The sequence below is a fragment of the Lepus europaeus genome, chromosome 11, assembly GCF_033115175.1.
Source record: "Lepus europaeus isolate LE1 chromosome 11, mLepTim1.pri, whole genome shotgun sequence".
NCBI classification, from domain to species: Eukaryota; Metazoa; Chordata; class Mammalia; order Lagomorpha; family Leporidae; genus Lepus; species Lepus europaeus.
In genome coordinates this window covers 51,230,211-51,252,933 of record NC_084837.1, presented here as the reverse complement: position 1 = coordinate 51,252,933, position 22,723 = coordinate 51,230,211, and the positions used below count along the sequence as shown (strand labels likewise).

Genomic DNA, 22,723 nt, shown 5'->3' with positions numbered 1-22,723 from the left:
AAAGATTTACTTATTTATTTGAAAGGCAGAGTTACAGAGAAAGAGGGAGATACAAAAGGAGAGATCTTGCATCTGCTGGTTCACGCCACAAATGGCTGCAACTACTAGAACTGAGCCAATAGGAAGACAGGAGCCAGGAGCCTCTTCCAGGTCTCCCACATGGGTGCAGGGACCCAAGGACTTGGGCCATTCCACTGCTTTCCCAGGCCACAGCAGAGAGCTGCATTGGAAGAGGAGCAGCTGGGACATGAACTGGCGCCCATATGGGATGCTGGCACTGCAAGCAGAGGCTTAGCCTACTATACCATGGCCCCAATAAATATCTTTAAAAAACAAACAAGCTGTGAGCTTGTTTCAGAGTTCACCTCTGAAGCGAGTCCTCGAAGTCAAGGTCTCCAGCACCATGTTCCGACCACATCAGAGCACTGACTCTTTGTCTCCCCCTGGGCTGGGGTGTTCTCAGTCCAGGGACGGGGCTCACCCTGCTCTGCTCCTTCCTCTCCTGGCCACTTTCCTTTGTAGTTACCCCAGTCCCCCACCCCGCTCCGGGGAGTTGGAGGATGACAGACAGGAGACTCCTCGGGGGACTCTCAGATGTGTCACGGGTGGCAGTTGGTGAAGGTCTGACTGATGGGGCAGCGTCTTCCCTGCCCGGGAGACACCAGTGGCTTCATCCCTCACCCTCAGCAGGCCTCTGTGCAGCAGGGGGCTGCTCCCTGCACCAAGCCCGGAGCGTCAGCTCACGCGCCGTCTGCGCTGGTTCTGGCTGCAGCCCAGCTTCTGTGCCGCGTCCCCCTGCCTCCAACCCCACCCAGCCCACAGATATCTGCTGTGAGCCTCCCAGCCTTCACTCAGCCGGGGGATGGCTCTCCAGGAAGTGTGTGAGTGGCGGGCTCCTGACACCCAGGCGCTGCTGCCTCACCTGCCGCGGACTGGCAGCTGGGCTGTGCCTAGGGGCTGCGATCCCCAAACCTTCCTGCAGACCCACGGCCCACAGCTGGCCCACGGCACCACCACCCTGGCCTTCCGCTTCCGCCACGGGGTCATCGCCGCGGCTGACACGCGTTCTTCCTGTGGCAGCTATGTGGCCTGCCCAGCCTCGCGCAAGATCATCCCCGTGCACCAGCACCTGCTGGGCACTACCTCGGGCACCTCTGCGGACTGCGTCACGTGGTACCGGGTGCTACAGAGGGAGCTGCGGCTGCGGGCCCTGAGGGAGGGCCAACTGCCCAGTGTGGCCGGCGCGGCCAAGCTCTTGTCGGTCATGCTGTCCCGCTACCGGGGGCTGGATCTGTGCGTGGCCACCGCCCTGTGTGGCTGGGACCGCTCTGGCCCTGCCCTCTTCTACGTCTACAGCGATGGCACGCGGCTGCAGGGCGACATCTTCTCGGTAGGCTCGGGGTCTCCCTATGCCTACGGTGTGCTAGACCGTGGCTACCATTATGACATGGGCATCCAGGAGGCCTACGCCCTGGCTCGCTGTGCCGTGGCCCACGCCACCCACCGCGATGCCTACTCCGGGGGTTCTGTCGACCTTTTCCACGTGCGGGAGAGTGGATGGGAGTATGTATCACGCAGTGATACCTGCGTGCTGTATACGCAGCTGCAAAAACTCCCAGAGCCAGAGCCTGAGGAGGAGGAGGAGGAAGAGGAGGCCGGCCAGGCCCACCCTGAGCCTGCCACTCCCCACAGAGCTGGGGGAGGTAGGGGACTCTCTGTGGGGCCAGGGGAGGCGACACCAGGAGACTTCGGGATGCCAGCAGAGACTGAGAGGCTGTGAGAAGCGGCAGCACTTGGGGCGACTGAGGCCTGGGGCAGCAGGGGCAGGGCCCCTCCAAGAAGAGGCCCCCAGCATTTGGTTCCAGCCGTCTGATCCACAGCTCTGCCTGTCTGCCACCAGAGCTTACCTTCGAGTTACGTTCCTGTCGTGCTCTGTGTCTTGGTCCAGCCTGCTGCACGCCTGCGGCATGCCAGGAGCTACATGCTCTTTCCTCACCGTCCCATGCACCATCTCACCTCCTCCTCCATCTTGGCCCTCCATGCTTACTTTTCCAGGTCACTGTTGCACCTCACTGAGAGGGCAGCAGTGCCTCTCAGAAGGAGGTGGCCTGGGGGGCTGGGAGCCATGGAGACGACTGTGGGCGAGTGCCGATGGGCTTGGCTCATGTGCTCGCCACCTCTGCCTGGCCGGTGACTACTATTCACTACCTGGTGACTGCACACAGTTCTCACAACAGCGCTGTGAGGCCCGAACACTCCCCACGTTGCAGAAGAGGAACCCAGAAAGGGCTCTGAGCCCTGCCCCAGTCCCGTGGCAAGAGGTAGGGACGAGGGTCAGTCCCAGGCCTCCTCCACCACAGCCCGGGCTCTACTGTGCAGTGTCCCCTCCCATTCTGCCGGGCCAGACATGGAGGGAGGGTCGCTGGGCCAAGCCCCTGCCTGGTAGCCAGGGATGAACGGACGCTGAGGAGTCCTGGGGCTTGGAGTGGTGAGCTTGGGGCAGCTGCTGCCCGGTCGCACTTGGCCGTATCTGCCGGGACCCACTGTGCTCGCTGGACTTTGGGGCCCGGTCTGGTCGCTGCCACACCTCTTCCTCCATTCTTCCATTCGCTTCTCTCTGGTTGCTGTTTCTTGCTGCTCCCCTGGAGAATGAAGAGAGAATGAAGGAGGCAGAGGCGGTGGGTGCTCTCTGCCAGCACCTCCTCCCCTGCCTCCCTGGCCCTCCTCCTGCTTCCTGGAAGCCACTCCCCCCAGGTTGACAGCTCCAGGAGGGCCTGCAGCCCCTCTCCTGGGCCGGGTTGGCCTACTTGGGGTCTGGAGTGAGGTTCCTGTCACTTCTTTCTCTCTCATCCTGCTCCAAAAGCTTCCACTCCTGGGAGTCACAACCCCTTTTCTTCCTCAGCAGGGACTAGCCAGACCCTGGGACACCTCTAGACCCTGGCTCTGAGGGTGACTGGGGACAAGGGACGAAGGGTCAGGGAGCCCCAGACAGGAAAGCAGTGGGGACAGGGAGGGGGGATCGTGGTGGGGAACCCGGACCATGGAGAGGCGGGCTGGATACAGGGGGACTCCCCTTCAAGCCACAGCCAGGGTATCCTGCTGGGGCCTCCGTTGCAGCCCTTCTTCACCCTGTGCCCACACCCCAGGCTCAGGGGAAGAGGTGGGGGACTCAGGGTTAGGGGCCCCTGGCACAGCCTGGTTTGAGGGGAGTACAAGAGGATGTGTTTGATGGACTCAGGCAAAAGAGTGTGGCCAGGAGTGTGTGTGCACAGAGTATGGGTTTGTGTCCAGGTGCTGGTGACCCAGGATCGGGTGTGTGTGCCTGCCGGGGGCAAGTGCATGTGTGTGGTTCCCGCGTGCACAGAGACCAGAAAGTAGACTGGACACCTGAGTAGGGACAGCAGGGATGATCAGGGAGAACCCCGGCCGCCTCACTGCGTGCTGCCGCCAGAGCCCAGGGTGTGCAGTGAGCTTCCCGTAGGTGCTCTGCGCCCCTTCCCTTCCCAGACTGGGGATGGCTGAACGAGCAGAGAGGGAGCCCCCTCTTCTTGCACCTGTGCCCCACTCCCCTCTGTTTCCTTGCCCGTGACGTGTTTGAGGTTGGAGACAAGTCCGCAGGTTCTGCTGACATGCTTTCCTCCTCGAGGTTTCTAACGAAATGGATGAGGACCATATGAAGGTATTAGGGACAGGCAGAGGCCGACGTCTCGTTCCTGTGGCCCTCCTCACTACCCGAGAGTGACCCGTTGGTCCTTTCCTGTGCCGAGGTCTTGCCCTGCGTGCCTGGCACTGGAAGTCCTCGTGCCCACTGATGCCCTGCTTGGGGCACTGTCTGCTCAGTCTTGGATGGCCTTGGGGGATAGACAGCCTACTCTTACAAAGGCCCTTGGACTGACTGGGGCCAGGGTTCCAGCTCCAGTACTGGGGTGGGGGCCTCATCATCCTGCCACCGGTTTGCCCTAACCAAGCAAGGTGTGGAAGGTGTGAGAAGAAGGCATGGTTGGCCGGTGCCGTGGCTTAACAGGCTAATCCTCCACCTTGCGGCACCGGCACACCGGGTTCTAGTCCCGGTCGGGGCGCCGGATTCTATCCCGGTTGCCCCTCTTCCAGGCCAGCTCTCTGCTATGGCCCGGGAAGGCAGTGAAGGATGGCCCAAGTGCTTGGGCCCTGCACCCCATGGGAGACCAGAAGCACCTGGCTCCTGGCTTCGGATCAGCGAGGTGCACTGGCTGCAGCGGCCATTGGAGGGTGAACCAACGGCAAAAAGGAAAGACCTTTCTCTCTGTCTCTCTCACTATCCACTCTGCCTGGCAAAAAAAAAAAGATAAGGCATGGTCCTGTTAGGAACAGCCACTGCCAGCACCTCCCACTTGGAAGGGAGGTCACGGGCAGGCCGACATGCTCCTGTGTCTCTTGGAGTCCCTCTGGCAGGCAGGAGCCCCGTTATTCTGCTGGCTCCTGGGCGGCAGCGTTCTGGAGACGCTGGTACTGTCGTCCAGCTGCCACCCCTGCTGACTCTGATTCTGCCCCTCAACATCCCCCTCCCCACCCTGCTCTCTTCCCTTGGTGCCCCACAAACACTAAGACCTCGGACTGGGGAGAGAAAAGGTGGGAGCAGTGGGCCCAGATTGTGTCTGTCTCATTCAGGACCACCCTTTCTCCAGCGGGCACTACGGACCCCAGGAAAGGCTGGCCTGGCCCCCTGCTGCCTGCCACCTACACTGCTCCCCAGGTGGGGGCCCCCCATCTTCCTCCTCTCTTCTCTGTGGCTCTCAGCCTCCCCCCTTGCCAAGTGCCCCCATCTCACTCTCCTTGGACAGTCTAAGACCAACGGGGAAGTTGGAAAGTCCAGTCATCTCCTTACTCCCCAAATGCGTGTACCCAAATCCAAGGAGAACAGAGAGACCTAAGCGCCCACACACAGGCAAGGCCCCAGCTTTACAAAATAAAGTGTTTGTTTATTATGAAATTAGAGATGGAGGCCCCTCCCCTTCCTCCCTCTTTCCCCTTCCCCAGCTGCCTCCCCCTTTTCTGCCCCTCCCCTTTTCCCTGGGGCCTGGGAAGCACACAAGACAATGCCCAGAGCTGGGATGCCCAGGGCAGGCTGACAGCTGGGCAGAGCTCCAGGGAGGCAGCCGTGGCAGGGCTGGAGCTCTGGCCCTGGGAGGCGGGCTAGCTCCTTCTCTCTGCTGGAGGCCGTGGAGCCAGGATGAGGCCATGAGTGATGGATGGAACCATGCGGGCAGGTCTGTAAGAACAGGAGGGGAGGGGGGGTTCAGAGGCCTGGGTGGGGTAGGGACTCTCCCTCCCCTCCTAGTAAGGGTCCAGGGCCACTGACCTGGGGCACAGTATCCCCTGCGGGAGGGTGGGCAGCAGTGGCTAGACGTCTCTCTTGCTTTTGGGATGAACAACAGAAAAAAAAAAAAACAAACCAAAAAGCCAGTCACAGGGATCCACAGAGAAGGGTGGGACATGTGGGCAGGACACAATGCGAGTAGGGGGAGGCAAGGGTGACAGTGGGGAGGGAGCTTTAGAGCCGCAGGGACAAAAACCGCCACGGAGGAGTCACAGTGAGAGAACACGGACGAGACACAAGGTCCGTGGACACAGACATAAGGATGGACAAACTCGGGGGAGCCGAGGGGCACAGCTAGGGGGTCTGGGGAGGGAAGGAGCAGGGACCCAGGGACCGGAGGAGGCCCGGGGTCCCTGGGCTGCTGCCGCCTGCCTCGCCCCCCACCAGGGGCTCACTCAGCGGGCCTGTGCGGGCTGCCCCACTGCGGCGGGCAGGGCCAGGCCGGCGCTCAGGGGGCCGGGGGCTCCTTGGCCCCGTACAGCTCGGCCAGGGTGCGGAACAGCGGCCCCCAGTCGTCCAGCGGCTCCGTGGGGCCAGGGGCGCCGCCGGCCTCACTGCCAGAGCCCAGGGAGCTGAGCGAGCCGCAGGAGGAGCCCCGGCCCTCGTAGCCGTACACCTGCACTGAGTCGTAGGGCGGCACGCTGGGGTCCTCGTCGGCCTCGCGGAGCCTCAGCGCCAGCAGCTGGGCCACGTCGGCGGGGCCCGGGGGTCGGGGCTGGCGCGGTGCGCAGGCCCGGGGCAGCACGTCGCGGCGCGCGGGGGCGCCGGGCGCCGGTGGGGCCGCCCCGTCGGGGTTCTGCAGGGCTGCGATGTCGAAGGCCTCCGTGTCCTCCTCGCCGCCGCCCTCGTCGTCGTAGGTGATGATGTTCTCGCGCACGTCCTCCTCCTCCAGCACCATCAGCGCTTCCTGCTTCTGCCGCCGCAGGGCCACGAAGAGCACCACCAGCGCTGCGGGAGACGCGTACAGGCCGCTGCGCCGCGGGCCGCCACCACAGGCACGCACAGCCCCGCTGTCAGCACGCTGTGTGACCCTAGGAAGGTGCCTCACTTCCCTAAACCTCTTCGATCCTTAGTTTGCTCGGGTGATCATATTTACCTCCTATGGTTGTTGAAAGCAGGAAACCAAGCACCACACCTGGCATAGACCAGGGGTGCAATAAACAGCATATTTATCTGGTTATTGTGATAGTGCATTAGCAGGTCAGGGTCACGGGGTCCCAGCTTTTCCCCTGGATGCTTCAGGTGGTGGGAAAATCCAGGCATCTAGGGTCCCTCAAGCCCCCGGGTGGCAATCCCTGTGTCTAGGGACCCGGTTCCTCTCCACCCATCTCCAGAGGCCAGCATCGCACCTCTATGACCCTCCGTGGCCTGACTCACCAAGCAAGGTGCCCACACAGGTGACGATGGCCAACAGGGCGCCGGTGCTGAGCCCGGCTGGTGAGAGCTGAGCCTCAGGCCGGCAGGAAGCCACAGAGCCGTCGGGCCGGCAGCGGCACACACTCACGGTCACTGTGGCAGTGCTGCTCAGTGCCGGCTGCCCCCAGTCCCACAGCACTATGGGAACCAAGTAGGGGGCCTGGCGGGGCGGGGCAGGGCGGGAGGGCAGCAGCAGGCTGGCGGAGCCATCTGTGAGAGAGGGAAAGAATTGAGGCACCTCTTGGAACACCCTCCTGGTAGTCGGGGGTCTGGCCTGTACCAGCAGCTTCCCGTGGAAGGTTTGCAGGGCGCAAACACGTGTGTGTCGGAGTCCACACTTCCCTGTGTTGGGAGGAGGCCACCCACCTCGGTTATCCCGGACGGTGAAGTTGGCATCGGGGCCCAGAGGGCCCTGAAGGGAGATGCGGCTACTGTTGCCGACTTCATCTCTGTCCAGGGCCCGGATGACCTGAATGAGCTGGGAGGAAGAAAAGAGGCCTGGCACCAAGCAGGCCCCTGGAGGCCTCGGGCTCCCGAGCCCGCAGCCTCAGCCGCTCACCTGGCCAGGGGCTGCAGAGTCACACACAAAGGTGTCGTAGGGCTCAGCCAGCTGGGGAGCATTGTCGTTCTCATCCAGGGTCTGGACAGCCACTTGCACACGGGACGCCTGTGCGGAGCTGTCTGAAGCCAGAACACCAGTACATATGCACCACACAGACAAACACAAGAGTTGACAGGGCACATGGGTATAGGGGCCGTGTGTAGCACACAGCACACACAGCCTGCACCCAGAGTACATGTGTGACACAGGTAGTAAACAATGTCATGAGGCCAGTGGAGCAACACCAAACATACAACACTCATGTAGTACCCAGGGTATGTACAAGATACAACATATGCTGAATGGGACTACAGCATGCACACAGGGTGCACGTGCACTGTAACCCAGAGGCAGGGCACACACAGCATAAGCGAAAGGCAGGGTGCTCACACGTTGTATGGGGATGACAACTGTGCACACGCGACGTACATACATGTTCACACCATGCCGCCCAGCTGTACTGAGTGTTTTTTTTTTAATTGGCAGGTAGAGTGGACAGTGAGAGAGAGACAGAGAGAAAGGTCTTCCTTTACCGTTGGTTCACCCTCCAATGGCCGCTGCGGCCAGCACATTGCGGCCGGTGCACCGCGCTGATCCAAAGCCAGGAGCCAGGTGCTTCTCCTGGTCTCCCATGGGGTGCAGGGCCCAAGCGCTTGGGCCATCCTCCACTGCACTCCCGGGCCACAGCAGAGAGCTGGCCTGGAAGAGGGGCAACTGGAACAGAATCCGGCGCCCCGACCTGGACTAGAACCCGGTGTGCCGGTGCCGCAAGGCGGAGGATTAGCCTATTGAGGTACGGCGCCAGCCACGTACTTGGTGTTTCGGTTAACGTGATCCCCATGAGGTGGATGGTTAATGTGCACAGCGAGGGCAGCAGCACCTGGTGTACCCAGGGCCCACAGAATGCACTTGCAGACGCAGGGGCCATGCACAGCACATGTGTGATGGGCACGCACGCACACACGCACGCACACACACACAGACATCCAGAGGTCCTGCAGCAATGAGCATCACCTAGAATTGACCTTGGGGAGGGAGGAGCTGCGTAACCCACAGTGTGCAGAGCCCAGGCCAGCCTGGGCCCCACAGCCAGACACAGGCCCCCTCTTTACACACCGTCCATCAGGTGGCTTCCTCCCTCTTATCCAACCTTGCTTGTCCCCACTAATGTCATCTGAGAGTAAACAAGTGTGCACTCCAGGTCCTTCTCCTGAGTCTCCTCTGAGTCTCTCAGTTCTCTTTAGCCTTGCCCTGGGCAGAGTGAGAGCTGGTTGGCCATGGGGATCGGGTAGGGGAGGCCAGGATAGAGGCTCTGGGGTATCTGGATACAGCACGGGCGTGGGGTCTGCTCCTTCACTGGGGGCCCAGAGCTGCAGGTTGATAACGGGGTGGTGATGGAAGCTGCAGGTGCAGGAGGATGAGGAGACAGTGAGGGAAACACACACCCACAGAGCTATGTATGCACACGGAGCCAGCCATACACACTCACATGTGTACACAGCCACAGGGCTGTCCACACAGCTGCCTGCCAGGCAGCACACAGTGGCATACACAGGCACCTGAAACCAGGCACAAGGGAGGTGGCTGGTGCAGGAGCTGACAGGCCGTCCACGCCTCAGCTCCGTGACCTTGGGAAGCTACCTCAACTGCTCTTTGCCTGAGTCTCCTCATTCAAACACAGGGACATAATCACACCTCTCAAAGCAGCCATCAGGATGAAATGAAAAAACTCATTTCGGGGGAGGACTTAAGACACAGCCTGATATGTGATAAGAACTGTTAGTGTTACCTGTCCACAAACACCCATACCCTTAAACCATAAGCAGGGCTTTCCAGAAGTCCACAGAGAAGGTGTATTTGCAAAAACTGCACACTGGGGTTTCCAAATAAATGTATCCTTTACCTCCCTGTTGCCACAAACTTTATGAAACACCCTCATACCCGACAGCTTCTTGTACACACTCTCCAAACACCAGAGAGCTACTCACACAGACACACCGATGGTGTAAGCAGGACTCCACACACAGCTGTGAGTACAGCCATGTCTGGTTACAGCCACACACTCACCAATACGTGTGCATGCTTCCCACATGCGGAGTTGCACACTCACGGGGGTCCATGCCTACGTGCGCACGCACACAGCTGCCCACTGATGTACACAGTGCAACGCTGCAGCGCGAGCACAGTAGGGAAGGGAGCCCCAGGCACCAAGCAGAGGGGGACGCACAAACAGCTCCTGTCTCCTGGCCAGGGCTCCTGGTGACTGAAGGGGGTGGGGTGGGGAGCCCGCACATGGAACTGGTGCCCCCCTCCAACTAACAGCCTCCCCCCCCACCCCCCCGCACAGCTCTAGCCTGAAGCTGGGAATGGGCAGGACAGGGTCTGGCAGCCCCAGGTTAGCAGCTATTTGAGGTCTTGTTTATTTCTGGGTTGAGCCAAGTCAGGTGAGAGGGTGATTTTCGGGTCAGGAGAATGCTCACGTAGGCCCCTTGTGGCCAGCCCAGCCTGGGCCCAGTCTGGGAGACAGGAGGCCTGCCTGGAAGTGAGGACCCAGGAGAGCACACAGGGCTAGGATAGTGATGATGGTGTGATGGCAGGAACGGTTCCCCACCCCCGCACACAGGGCCAGCCCCTGGGCCAGCAGGTATGTGGGCGCAGGACTGCTCACCGAGCTCTGTGGCCAGTATGGTGAGGTTGTGCCACACACGAGCCTCGCGGTCCAGGGGCACTGCTGTGCGGATCGTGCCGTCCTCCGGCTCAATGGAGAAGCAGCGCTCAGGATCCGAGTGCGGGAGGATGGAGTACCTGGGGAGAGGAGCAGGGCTCCTAGCTCGCTAGCTCCTCTCCCTACGCTGTGCTCAGCCTCCTGGCCCGCAGCCGTGCAGAGTCTGCCCCAGGCCCCAGAGCTATCGTTCAACCTGGAGGCCTTCTTAAAAGGCAGATCTTCCTGGGAGGTCACCACCATCAGGCACCTGTCCTATGATGGGGTTTCGTGGAGATGCGAGGAGGAGAGACAGAGAGGTGGAGGGCCACCAGCACCTGCCTTTCAGACTTCGGGCTCTGTTCTGGGGACACGGGAACCTATGTGTCAGCCCTGCTCTGCTCTGGACCAGCTGTGTGACCTCAGACAAATCATTAAACCTCTGTTTACCCGCCTGCAACATGGGAACGTCACCAGCCCCTGCCTCACAGAGCACTGGTAGGGATGCCAGCTGGAGGGGTGGCAAGAGTGGCTCCTCTCAAGGCTGGCAAGGCCAGGTTCGACCCTGGATGGAGGACTTGAGTGCTCACAGCCAGCCCCCAGAACGGCTGCTGCTAACACTCACTTAATGGGGCTCTCGTGAGAAGGGAATGTCACAGACCACGGCAAAGGCAAAGCCCTTAGCAGGTTATCTGCAGGGAGCCATGGAGCAAATGGGATTCTGTTTGCTGGCACTGCTGCCTCTGGGCTGGCAACGAGTTGTGGGGTGGTCAGTCAGGGGTGCAGAACCCCCTGACACCCAGGCCTGCAGACAGCAAGACCAGCGGACAGGGAAGGCAGCTTCTTCCGGGAGGTGTGGCAGAGGTAAAGGGGATACGTCCTCAGGTGGGCATGGCCCCACGTCGCAGCTCACCTGATTGGGCTGGCTGGGGAGTCCAGGTCCGAAGCCGATACCTGGCCCACCAGGGTCCCGGGAGCCTTGTTCTCTGGCACTGCCAGGAGGTAGGCAGCCTGGGTGAAGGCAGGTGGCTCGGGGGCATCCTGCACGGCCACACGCACCGAGGCCACGTCCTTGAAGGGCCCCCGCCGCAGGTAGGCCGGGTCGATGAGTGTGTTGGTGGCCTCCACACGGAATGAGTAGGAGCGACGGGTCTCGAAGTCGAGGGGCTGTGGGCACGGGGCGGAGTGTGAAGCAGGGCAGATCCCAGGCTCACAGGAGATGGGCCGGGTCCCTTCCCCGCATGGACCTGGGGCTCAGCGCTCATGGGGAGAGGTGGCACTGGAGGGATCGTGGCCTTGGCAGGCAGGAGAGGGTGGCAGCAGGCGAGCTGGGAACTCTGGGTCTGCCCCCGCTCCCTCAGACTTGTTATGTGACCTTGAACCAATCACTTCCCCTCCCTAGGCCCCAGGGCCTCCTCTAGAGAGGTGAGATGGGGAGCTCCAGCAGGCAGGGGGCGAACCTTGCGCACAGTGAGGAGCCCATCTCGCCCCTGAGGGTCCGTGCTGATGCTGAAGGCCTCGGACCCCTCCCCATCCAGGATGCTGTAGGCCATGAGGGCGTTGTCGCCCAGGTCCGGGTCCTGGGCCTGCAGTCGACCCACCAGGGTGCCAGGCCCAGCTGTCTCCACCACGGAGAACTGGTACAGACCTGCGAGGAGCGGGGAGGGGACACACATCCTTGAGCAGTGAGGACCCCAGCCCTCCTCCTCACCCTCAGCACTGTCCTTCTCCCACGGGCTGGCTGTGGTGGGAATGGGGAGGGAAGCACCAGAGGGGTGCTGCATGTGGTGGTGGGGGGCTGGGGTCAGACCAACCCAGGCAGTGAGTGGCAGGGGGCCCTTACTCTGCGGGAACTTGGGGGGGTTGTCGTTGACATCGCTGAGGGTGACGGTCACCGTCGTGCTGCCCGACAGCCCCCCCATGTGGCCGCCCATGTCCTTGGCTTGGATCACCACCAAAAACTCCTCCTGTGTCTCCCGGTCCATGTTGGGGATGGCTGTGCGCACCACTCCTAGGGACAGAGGCCAGGTCACTGGCGGCGCCCGTGCCCAGGGCTGCCCCCAGGCTTCTGAGCGCCATCCTCACCAGTCTGGGGGTCCACAGAGAAGAAAGGCAGGCCGTCGAGCACAGTGTACACCAGCTTGGCGCTGTTCCCGTAGCTGGGGTCATCGGCGTCGTGGGCAGTCACCTGGATCACCGATGTCCCTGGGAGGGATCGCGGCACCTGCCTCAGCCCAGGGCCAGTGGGGACAGAGCCCAGGGAGGAGGTGGGGTGGGGACAGGGGTGGGGGGTGGGCTCAGGTAGGAGGGAGGCTGAGACGAAAGGGAGTTCTGGGCATTCGGCCCTGGGGGGGAAGGGGAGGCGAGGGGGCTCCGGCAGACGGGACGGGGCGCCTGCAGCGCCGGGGTGCTCACCGACGTTGGACATCTCGGGGACTGTGGCATGGTAAGGCCCGAGGGGGAAGACGGGAGGGTTGTCGTTGATGTCTTGCACTTTGATGATGAACTCTGACGGTGGCTCCAGGGGCCGGTTGGACGCTCGGTCCACCGCTTGGGCCAGCAGCACGTACTGCGCCTTCTCCTCTCGGTCCAGGCTCTTGGTGACGTGGATATTGCCCGTGGCCTCGTCAATCACAAACACGGTGCCTGCCCCCTCCCCGGTCAGCAGGTACTTGGTGCGGCCCTCACCCCTGTCCACATCCGAGTGCAGCTGGAGGGGTCAGGGAAAGACAGACGGTGCAGGGTGCAGGGCCAAGGCACTGAAGAAGCCAGGCTTGGGCGGCACGTGGGGGTGTCCTGAGGGGCCAAGGTCACTGCAGAAGTGAGGAAGCTCTAGGGCAGGGTCCCCGGGGGGGGGGGAGGGGAGCCTGGAGGTGTAGTCAGAGGAGCCCGGGGGGGAAAGGGGGGAACCTTACCTTGCCAATGAGGACTGGCTCTGGCCCGGCATATTCCTCAATGACAAAGAACTGGTTCCAGACCCAGCTCCTTCGGGTTCGCAGCAGTGCAGGCCCTGGGCGCCCTCGGGACCCTGCCCAGGCCCGGGCCGGGGCTGCCAGACGTCCCATGCAGCCCCAGCCCCCCAGCCAGGCCAGCAGAAGCCTCACCAGGCCCCACATGGTCGGGCTGCAGCCAGGGGTCCGCTCAAGGGCCCCGGGTGCTGGGGCTGGGCTGGGCCAGGCGGCCCATGTGCTGGCTGGGGTGGAGGGGCAGAGGTGTTGGGGCTACCCCATGGATCCACACCTGCAGGACAGGTAGTTGCTCAGGGTCAAGGCAGCTCAACACCCCTGACACCCGCCCACACCCCCCAGCTTTAGATGGTCAGACTGAAGCAGAGAGCAGCTGGTCTGACCCGGCCCTCCTCCCAGGCCTGCTTGCAGCCACCTCCAGCTCTCCAAGCTGCTAAACCTCTGGTCAGCCAGCTCGGAGGAGAGACGCTGGGGAGAACAGGGGAGGCTGGGAGGGCTCGGGATCCCAAATCTGGTCTCTGTCCTGCCAGGTTGGGCTCGAAGCCAGGGCACTGGAGGAGGTGGGGCAGCCAGAGAGAAGCTTAAAATTAGGGGGTTGGGATTCCCGGAGGTGTGGCCTCCAGATGTCTAGGGTTAGGCTGAGAGATGACAAGGCGTGCAGCCTAAGCCAGGGTGCAGAGCCTGGGAAAAAGTCCCTCCCCGGTGGACCCGCCTCGCCAGACCCTGCCCCCAGTCCACACTGCTACTGCAGTCCCAGAAGTGGGCTGGGGCTCGGAGCTGGAGGAGGAGGAGACCCGGCGATCAGAGACAGAGTGACTGGGGGCTAGACCAGCTGGGGGACTGTCCGGCAGAGGCAGCGACAGACAGGGAAGATCAGGGAGTCAGCCTGGGTCTCAGAGGCAGAGAGGAATCAGGTGCTAGGCTGGGCCAAGGGGCCCGAAGCAGAGGGGCATACAGCTTGGGGGTGTGCACCAGGGCAGGGGCTGGGCAGACCAGGCCTGGGCAACTTCATTCTGGAAGAGGGAGCAGCCGGGAGGAGCTGGCGGGAGGACCTTGCCCCCTGCGCTGTGCCTCCCTCTCCTCCTGGGGGGACCCTCAGGTGGCTCTGGCAGGCGGCCGCCCCTCCTCCGTCCCCCGGAGCTGACACACACCTGACAGTCAGTTTGCTCCCGAGGGAAGAGAGAAACCGAAGGGAAGCCGGGGACGGGAGAGGGAGGCGGGACGAGGAGGAGAGAAGGAAGGGGATAGCGGAGTGGAAAGCAGGGTAGCAGGGAGGGAGCGGGAAAGGGAAGAGAGAGAACAGGCGGAAAGGTAGAGGGGCAGAGGCAGAGCGGGAGAGGCGACGCGAAAAGGCAGGACAGGGGAGAGAGGGCTTGGGGAGGCAGAGGAACGGGAGAGGAGGCAGCCAGGCAGAGGAGGAAGGGGCAAGAGCTGCCGGGAGAGGGAAAAAGCGGAGAGGTGCGCGGGAAGAAGGGAAGGGGGTTAGAGCGCGGGAGAAGCGAGCCGGCAGTGGGCTTCCAGCCACGGAGCGCCCCGCGTCTTAAGACACCCGCAGGCTGCGGGCCCCCTGCTGCCCCTCCGCCGATTCCCGACCCCGGGCTGCCGGGCGGGCGGCCCTTACCTGGTGCTGCCGAGGGGCCCAGGCTGACAGGGAGCGCCCCCGCCCGCCCCCGCCGCCGGGTCCCGGGGGCGCAGCCCGGAGCCGATCAGAGCGGGCGCCGCGGCTCCGCTGCAGGTCTGAGCGGCCCCGGCGAGAACAAGGGAGCGAGACGGAGGGGGCGGGGGAAGGAGGCTCCGCCTGCGGAGGAGCGAGGCGGCTCCGCGCCGCGCGGGAGAGGAGAGCCCAGCCTCCGACCCTCCCCGGCCAGCCGGGCCCGCGCGGCGGGGGCGGGGGCGGCGCCCGGCGCCCGCCCCCTCGGCGCTCCAGGGCTGCGGGGCGCATACAGATGCGGCGCCCCTCCGGGGCCGGCCCGCAGCGCCTGGCGGGGTACTCGGGCGGGAGGACATCCAGGCCACGGCGCCTGGCCCTCTCGGAAGAGCTGGCAGGGAGGGCGCGCCCGGGAGTGCGGAGCGGCCGGCAGGTTCCCAGCGGCGGGGCGAAGGGCAAGCGCGCGGTGAGGCGGGGTATCAGCATCCCACCGCAGGAGACGGCGCCCCGCTCCTGGACCGGCGTGGGATCCCGTGTGGAGTACAGTGGTGGTCTGCTGGGGTGTTCTTAAGGGTTACACTAGGGTCCAGGGAGTCCACGAGCTGGGCCCAGGAACGTGTAGGGGACGGAGGCACGACAGCGGTGGGAGGGCGGAGGTGGGGAGTGGAGCCTTTTGGGGAAGCTCATCTACAGGGGCCCACAGAGCGAGGGGCTACCGCCCCCTGGTGGCAGTCCTGGGAAACACTGCGAAGGCGGCGAGCAGGTGACCAAATGTCTAATGTGCGGGATCAGGAATCAAGAGCAGACCTTCTAGCCCTGGCTGGGGTGCTGCCTGGAATACAGGGCGCCTCTCCTGCTCCCAAATGAAGACGGTACGCAGCTTTGGGATGGTTAGAACCAAGGCAGGGATGCAGGATGGTGGGAAGCCCTGGTTCCAGAAATGAGTGAAAATGAGCCAAAACAAGCACACGGAATGCAGGCAATGCATGCTCTAGGCTGTGGCCATCTCCTCACCCAGGCCCAATGAAAGCCACTCACACGCTATTTAAAACTAAGTCAGATTTTATTTTTTTTCCATAGACCACATCATTTAATAATAAAAAAAATAAAAATAAAAATTGAACAAAAGGAAAAGGTGGATATAAAGTGGAACCGGTCGGCAAGAGGCAAAGGCTGCAGGACAGAAGAGACTGGGAACTGCAGGGGCCCCGGGACTCAGGAGGAGACGCTGATTCAGCTCATAGGTGACCCAGTCCTGGCCCCGGCCGTTCCCGAGAGGCGGCTGTGAGTACCCAGGGGAGGCGCTGAGAAGGATGGTGGAAAAATGAGAGGTCTCAGGGCACCTGGCTGTTCCCCACCTCCCTCCCTAACCTAGCTCTTCCCTCTCACAGACTGAATGGAAATGAGAGGGAGGAAAGGGCCAAGTCCCAAGAGTTAGGTTAAGAGCAGTGGGGAGGATGGCCACTGCTCCATCTGCTCTGTGGGGACAGGTGGCAGTCAGACGTCAGCGCTGGGCAGACGGTGTGAAAGAGCCCTGGTTCCAGAGTGGTGAAGACTGTACCTATCCCTCTGTGGCCTTTAACCCCCCTCCCCGGGGCAGAGTGGCTGGTACCTGCAGCTCTCCTAGTGTTCTACCGGCTAGCGGCGCCCACCCCGGTCCCGCACAGGGGTGCTCCGACTCCGGCTTCTGCTGTGGCGCTTGGTGTCTCTGCGGTCCCGCTCCCGGCCTCTGTCTCGGTCCCTCTCCCTGTCTCGGTCCCGGTCCCCCCTGTCGCGCTCCCGCTCCCGCTCCCGCTCGCGCTCCCTCTCCCTGCTGTGCTCGCGCCTCTTCTCCCGCTCCAGCTGCCGGGTCCGCTCCCGCTCGGCTTCCTTCTCCCGCTCCTTTTGCTCCTCTTCTTCCTGCTCCTTTCGCCGTTTCTCCCGCTCCTTGGCCCGTTCAGCCCGCTCTGCCTCCTTCTGAACGATCTGCAGCCGGGCGGGAAAGGCAGAGTGTCGGCACCTCGGCCCGCGCCCGCCAGTCCCACCCTGTCTGTGCCCGGACCGCTGCGAGCCTGCTCCGGCCACTGTCAGCTCTGCTGGGAGGCAGGAAGGGCCCGGGGCCCAGCAATCACACCTGCCTCCCTCACAGCACGTTCTCCACTTTTATACACCCAGCAGGTGCTGGCACCACCCACGCCTGGTCTTTGGTGTTCCCCTAGCTATCATCAGCCTAGATGTACGCAAATCTTTTTACTTTCGTCGAACAGTCTAAGACTGAAATCCCCGAAAGGCCCATCACTCTGAAACTAAATTTAACAACAAGTGAAAACTCTAGGAGTTAGAAAGCAGAGGAACAGATGAAGCTATAAAACCGATCTCTCAGCCAACCAGCATCAAGTTCTAAGAAGCTTGGTGGGCACAGCTACAACTTCAGCTGCTGCCTGTCCATCCACCCCTCCCCACTGGGTTTGGTTGCTCTGTGGCATGCTGCTTCGTTACTTCCTGTGATGTTTAGCCATTTCCTGTGTTGCTCCTAAACCAAGACTTGGGTCCACCTGCTCTTGCAGTCCTGCGACCCTCCCCTGGCACTGACCTCCAGCCCAGATGCTGCTTGGGGCGGGCATGAAGACGGGCACTCACCTGGCTGTCAGTCAGTGGGAGCCAATAGATGCAGGGGGCCGCCTTGGTCTTACGGAAAAGGTCGTCCAGTAGCTTGGCAGGCGGCTCCTCCTGGGCTTTCTCTGAGGTGGAAGAGAGTGAGTCAGATTTGATGGCCGTGGCCTTCTGGCCCCATCTCACCTACTGGCAGGTGCTGGCCAGGTACCTTTTTTCTCACTCTTCTTCTCTTTAGATTTTGCACGTTCCTTGCGGCGGCGGTCACGGGACCGCGATCGGGAACGGGGCCCCTCCCGAACTTTGTCTCGATCCCATTCACGCTCCGATCGAGTTCGTTCCCGCCGCTCCATTTCTCGTTCCCGCTCTGCCCACTGCTCCCGCACTGCCCGCTCCTGTTCCCGCTGTTCTGCCCGGGGGTGCTGCGGTGGCTGGACTGGGGGTGGGGGAGGGGGGTGCAGGGGCCGTGGTACTCCTTGCTCCTCTGCCTTGGTTTCAGAGGGACGGTCCACCAAGAGGCCCCGGTGATAATCCAGCTGTGGGCAGAGGAGGGACAGGACAGTCAGCGAGGAGAAGCCACCACTCCCACTGAAGGTACCCACGTACCAGAGCTGCAGATATACCCAGCAGGTGGGGCGGGAGGGAAGCCCACAGAAACTCAGTGACTGCAGGCTCGCCCAGGATCTTAGCTGGAATCTCCCAGCCCGCCCACTACTCCCCTCCTTCCTTTCCTCTGGTTTCTCACCTCTTCTTGCTCAGCATAGTCAGCACAAAGAAATTTCGGATTGGACTGGGGCCATTTGACCCCATGCAGAGCTGTGCGGGTGGCAACTGCTTCCTCTACTGTTGAGTACTGGTGGAGGGAGGGAGAAGGCAGAGGATCATGGCATGTCTTCAATCCCTCCCATTGGCCACACTGCCCGGAAACCTGCCCACTCTGGTCTCCCAAGGAAACAGCATGCCATAACCCACAGCAGGGGCTTCTCCCTCACCGTGACAAAGCAGTGAGATTTGATCTTGTCAATCCAGAAGGCCTCCTCCACCAAGGTTCCTGTGCGGCCCAGTAGTTCCTTCAGCTGGCCTAGAGTGAAGGGTCGAACCTGCCGATGAAGAGACTTTCAGGGCCTTGCAGAAGGCGAGCATGACACCCACGTGCCAGTATGAAGATCGCCTATGCTGCCACCGCAGGACTGGGTCTTCAAGCCTGGGAGAGGGCAGTGCTCTGCAGAGTGGCAGCACTGACACACAGGGCAGGCGCCAGGCCCTGCCAATCCTCCACATAATCCTGCAGCAAGCAGGCCGCTTTTCCTTCCCAGTGCTGGGAGGAGGAAATAGGCTAAATAACTCAGGCGAGGTCAGCGTGTGAGTAACCAGAGGCCTAGGAGCCAGACTAGGAAACCTGGGTCAAAAGCTTAGACCCTCAGCCACTACACAAGTCTGGAACATAAGAAACGAGCGACTTACCAAATTGGAGATGTGCACAATGTTACTAATCTTGCCCCGGGGCGGGGAGGGCACCTGCGCGGTTCGGACCGGGTCATCGATAGTGATGGAAACTCCAGACTTCTGCTGGCTAATGGAGCGTCGAGTTAAGGTGTCTCCTAGAGTCACTACCGAAGAGAGCACAGGAAGAGCTTTAGAAGGGAGCAGTGTTGGCTCTTTCACCTCCAATCTGACTGCAGGGCTCCTTCCTGTCGTTCACTGCCAGGCACCTCTCACAGGCAAGGTTCGCTGCTGGGCTGAGCTCCCCAAGGTGGAGAGTTCAGAGGCGAGGCAGATTCAAACCCAGTTCTCGAGGAGTTTAGAACCTCGGAGATGACAGGGCGAACTGCCCCAGCACAAATGAAGTGCTCTGGGCTCTGGGGAGCTGCAGGCGCCTCACCCACCTTTCTTGACTTCATGCTCCACAGGCGGGGGCAAGGCCACCTCTACTGACACCTGCGGAGGCACAGGGGGCTCTGCTTCGGGCTCCTTCTCCTCTTCCTCTTCTTCCCGCTGCCCGTTCTCCTGGCCCTCTGCGGGTACTACCTGTGAGGGTGACGAGATCACAGAGGGGACTCTTAAAGACCACTTTGCCACATTCTTTTCAGTCTCTGGCTCTCTGGCGTGAGGGTGGTACAGTCCAGCTGCTGTCACCAGCGTGCACCCCTCCCCCCAGCATATTTCTTCCACTGGGGGAGAGAATTCATTATTCAGTTCACCTCCACCAGATCCTGTCAGCACCTCAAAGTGGACGCCGGGAAGACGAGGGAAAGAGCGGCAGTATCTCAGGCTTGTGAGACTGTGACCACTCAGCTCCGCTCCTCAGCACGTAAGCAGCCAGACAGGACTATGTGACCTGGGGTGGCTGCGCTCCAATAAAACTGTCCTTACAAGAGGCAGCCAGCTGGCTTTCAGAGTCTGACCCTGCCAATTAACCCAACCCTCTGCACGCACAGGAGAGTTCCCGGCCACGACTGTAGCTCAGCTCCTCGGCTGGCTGCTCCATGGGCACTGCCCCAGCCCGCCCGATGCTGGCCAGCAGGAGCCTCACCTGAGTGACAGTTCGGCATATTTTCAGTCCCTTGTCGTGGGTCCCGTCGTCGCCATTCCGCTCCGTCTCATCCTCGGAGATGCGGGAGTCATCAGCGTGAAGATCCACAACAGCCTCCTGCCCCGCCAGGGGTTTGATGTCGGGGATGAGGCTCTGGGACACAGACACCCCCCACCCCGTTACACTGGGCCCGTGTCTACTCCCACCTTAACAGGTGTCATCCTCCCTTCCGCGGCTCGCCCACCTCACCTTCAGCGATTCGGTGGTGATACTGATGGAGGGTTTCTTCTGTGTGGTGGCTGTGCTGGCTCCCCAACGTCGCTTCCGACCAGGCTGGCCCCCCTCTGTGTCACTGTTTCCAGCTGGCACCCCCTTGGTCGCTGCTGTCCCCAAGAAATAGGACCCAACAGTTAGATGGTCTCAAGTTCTCTGCTGATTCACATCATAGTACCTGTAGGTTGCCTTCGGCTGGCATTTTAGGAAGAGGTTAACTTAAGGAAACTGTACTTGGGGTCTGGGGAAACCACGGTTTTGGAGTGAACAATAAGGGCCGGAGTTCCAGACAGATGATAACTCCGTGTCTCTAAAAGCAACCAGGGAGGAATAACTAGCCTGGCAAGCAGTTTACATTTTTGGTGGTAGAGAGAAATATCTAAAGTAGTGGGATACAGAAGAAACAAGCAGACTCTGGGCCACAAAAAATCTACACAGAATTAATTTAAGATCATGACACAAGCTGGCCACGCTCTGATTTTCACACTGCAGACTGACATGTAAGTTAGGAGCACCTATGAGTGTCAGTAACACTTCTGTAGTCTAGAGTTCCTCACTGGGAGAAGGTCCAAAACGTAACCGTGCATGGGGCACTCTATTTCCACAGACGCTCTCTGGGAATGCTTTAAACATAAACGGGGAAGCAGTCTATGGGAACCCCTCAAGCTCATTCCTGGTTCTGGAAGTTATCTGGAAGAACAAAATGACCCTGAGACTAGACAGGAACGGTCTGCGATGCCCACCTCAGTACATTTCATTGACATGGGAACCAGGAGATTGGACAGCGAATGCCTAAAGCTCTGAGCTCCCAGGCCAAGAAGATGCAAACTTGCTGGGCAGAGGGAGCAGGACGGGTTGGGGGTGACCCAAGGATGCCGCTGAGAGTGCATGGGAGTCTATCTCTGTGATATTCCTGACCTTTATCAGGGATTTGGGGCTAGACTTACAGACAACGGAGATCTTCCTCTTGAATGATTTGGGCAGCGAGCTCTGTGTAGAGAAGAAAAGGGGAAAAAAGAGAAAGAGAGACACCCCACAGAGAGGGGGGGAGGAGGTTAGACGGGGCAGTCTTAGCATAGGCTCCAAAGACACAGAGAGAGACAGAGACAGAGAGAGACAGAGAGAGACAGGGACAGAGAAGGAGGGAGACAGGGACAGAGACCAAAACAGAAGCGGCAACGGCAAAAACGAAGCAGAATCAATGCAAGTTAGAGAAAAAAATAAAACCGAACATCATAGCAGGGAAGAATCATCTAGTCCATAGCACACCTGTGTGTTAGCTTAACCAGAAATAAGCTGGAAGAAGAATTCAGCAGCTACCCAGCCCTTTAAGGGTGTTGGTCATGCCCTCCCACTGTCTCCGGGACAGGAGGACACCAGGCCCAATGCGCTGTGCCCAGAACTGGGTCACCTGGTCCTCCTCCCTCCTTTCTTGCCAATTTGAGGAAAACATGAGCAAATGTGGAAAATCAACTTCGGGATGGCAACTTCGAGAAGGCATGTCCTTCTTTTCTCAATGCCAGTGTGAAGTCCACTGACAAGGGCTGAGATGTCCACACAGCCGGGATGGCCCAGACCCCATCACATGTGGGGAAGGCAGCAGCAGCTTTGCTGGAGACGAGGCTGTGGAGCCAATGGCCAGCAAGAAGAACAGGAAGTGTGTCTGGTGCGTGAGGTCCTCAGGAAGGGCAGACTGCCCCCCAGACTTTCTGACCACCACACACAGCTCCAGCAGAGTCTCCCTGTTCCCTCTCCACCCGGGGCTCAAGCCTTAGGGGCTCTGCCAAGGGCCAGCAGACAGCTTTGGAATAACCTTCTGCTCCACACATTTTGTGGGAAAAGATTACAGACAGATCAAAAACAGGGATAGAAAGAAAAGGGGAATAGAGCATTTTAGGTTTAGGTGCTTATTTCTGGAAAAACTAAGACCACCCTACCAACCTTCTAAAGGGTAGGGCAGAACCCTCTTAACGAACCCCCCGCCTCCCCACCACCCCCCAGCCCCGTTTGTGTCGTCTAACCAAGTCTCCTTGGTCTCTGTTAAGGGCCAGCCTGACCCCTAGCTGGGCCACTCTCAGTGGGTAAGTTAGTGAGAAAAAAAAAAAAAAGTCTTAATTAAAACAGGAAAACATGAACTAAAATAAATAAATCCAATAAAGAAAATCAGAAAAATAAAGAAAAATTAAAATAAAAGATTAAATAAAAAAAGAAGAAGAAAATAAAGAAGAAAATAAACTAGGAATATGACAAATGTTCCAGGTACCATCTCACACCTGGGATCTTCAGTTCAGCCAATCGCACCTCACTGTGTACTGTATCTAGTCAACCGCCGGTCCAATCAGAATGAGCCCTCCCTGCTAGGCGCTGTGCAATTGGTGGGGGGTTGGGTTGGCAAAAAAGGTGGGCGCACGGCGTGGTAGTCAGCACGGCACTGCCAGAGTCCTCCCAGGGGCGCAGGGGGGATGGGAGGGAAACGTGTGGGGGGACGCTGCCCAGTTTCCATGATGTCAAGACAGTTCACTGGCGGTGGCCGGGCTCAGCGAGGGGTAGAGGGGGGAAAGGGGCAGAGACATCAGTCCTGGCCCTGGAGGGGCATCGTCTTGCAGTCCCTGATGAGATGGCCTGTGAGGAGCAGGA

The 22,723-nt window shown here is 60.7% G+C and overlaps 3 protein-coding genes across 6 annotated transcripts in view; 1 reads left to right on the top strand and 2 right to left on the bottom strand.

The window, feature by feature from the left end:
• The first annotated feature begins 862 nt into the window (after nucleotides 1-862).
• On the top strand, nucleotides 863-1,854 carry PSMB11 (proteasome subunit beta 11). Its single transcript, XM_062204649.1, has one exon. It carries the CDS (start codon nucleotides 863-865, stop codon nucleotides 1,778-1,780), a length of 918 nt encoding a protein of 305 aa, XP_062060633.1. The 3' UTR covers nucleotides 1,781-1,854.
• A 3,950-nt stretch (nucleotides 1,855-5,804) lies between these two features.
• CDH24 (cadherin 24) lies at nucleotides 5,805-14,711 on the bottom strand. The gene is made up of 12 exons (XM_062205441.1): nucleotides 14,662-14,711; nucleotides 12,990-13,314; nucleotides 12,490-12,784; nucleotides 12,160-12,279; nucleotides 11,918-12,085; nucleotides 11,535-11,722; nucleotides 10,988-11,241; nucleotides 10,042-10,178; nucleotides 7,332-7,453; nucleotides 7,139-7,250; nucleotides 6,734-6,982; nucleotides 5,805-6,304 (listed from the first exon to the last, which is right to left on the bottom strand). Exons 2-12 carry the CDS (start codon nucleotides 13,188-13,190, stop codon nucleotides 5,805-5,807), a joined length of 2,346 nt encoding a protein of 781 aa, XP_062061425.1. The 5' UTR covers nucleotides 13,191-13,314; nucleotides 14,662-14,711.
• Nucleotides 14,712-15,738: 1,027 nt separating this feature from the next.
• The window catches only part of ACIN1 (apoptotic chromatin condensation inducer 1), a 36,090-nt gene continuing 29,105 nt past the window's right edge, over nucleotides 15,739-22,723 (bottom strand). For 3 of the 4 annotated variants that reach the window (XM_062205435.1, XM_062205437.1, XM_062205438.1), the window contains 10 exons: nucleotides 21,034-21,076; nucleotides 20,063-20,196; nucleotides 19,814-19,966; nucleotides 19,167-19,308; nucleotides 18,745-18,890; nucleotides 18,273-18,380; nucleotides 18,026-18,133; nucleotides 17,492-17,816; nucleotides 17,308-17,408; nucleotides 15,739-16,653 (listed from right to left, as the gene is read on the bottom strand). In XM_062205435.1, the coding sequence (XP_062061419.1) occupies nucleotides 16,327-16,653; nucleotides 17,308-17,408; nucleotides 17,492-17,816; nucleotides 18,026-18,133; nucleotides 18,273-18,380; nucleotides 18,745-18,890; nucleotides 19,167-19,308; nucleotides 19,814-19,966; nucleotides 20,063-20,196; nucleotides 21,034-21,076 (1,587 nt within the window). In that variant the 3' untranslated portion in view covers nucleotides 15,739-16,326. The remainder of the gene's footprint in view (nucleotides 16,654-17,307; nucleotides 17,409-17,491; nucleotides 17,817-18,025; nucleotides 18,134-18,272; nucleotides 18,381-18,744; nucleotides 18,891-19,166; nucleotides 19,309-19,813; nucleotides 19,967-20,062; nucleotides 20,197-21,033; nucleotides 21,077-22,723) is intronic. The other variant, XM_062205436.1, reaches the window with a different exon arrangement.

What these genes read in the sequence shown, in the direction of transcription:
- CDH24 (XM_062205441.1), bottom strand. Translation starts at nt 13,190, where the DNA reads ATGTGGGGCCTGGTGAGGCTTCTGCTGGCCTGGCTGGGGGGCTGGGGC. An exon ending in GGCTCCTCACTGTGCGCAAG is followed by an intron (nt 11,242 to 11,534) that starts GTTCGCCCCCTG and finishes CCGTGCCCACAG; the next exon opens with CCCCTCGACTTCGAGACCCG. An exon ending in ACTCTGCAGCCCCTGGCCAG is followed by an intron (nt 7,251 to 7,331) that starts GTGAGCGGCTGA and finishes TCTTCCTCCCAG; the next exon opens with CTCATTCAGGTCATCCGGGC.
- PSMB11 (XM_062204649.1), top strand. Translation starts at nt 863, where the DNA reads ATGGCTCTCCAGGAAGTGTGTGAGTGGCGGGCTCCTGACACCCAGGCG.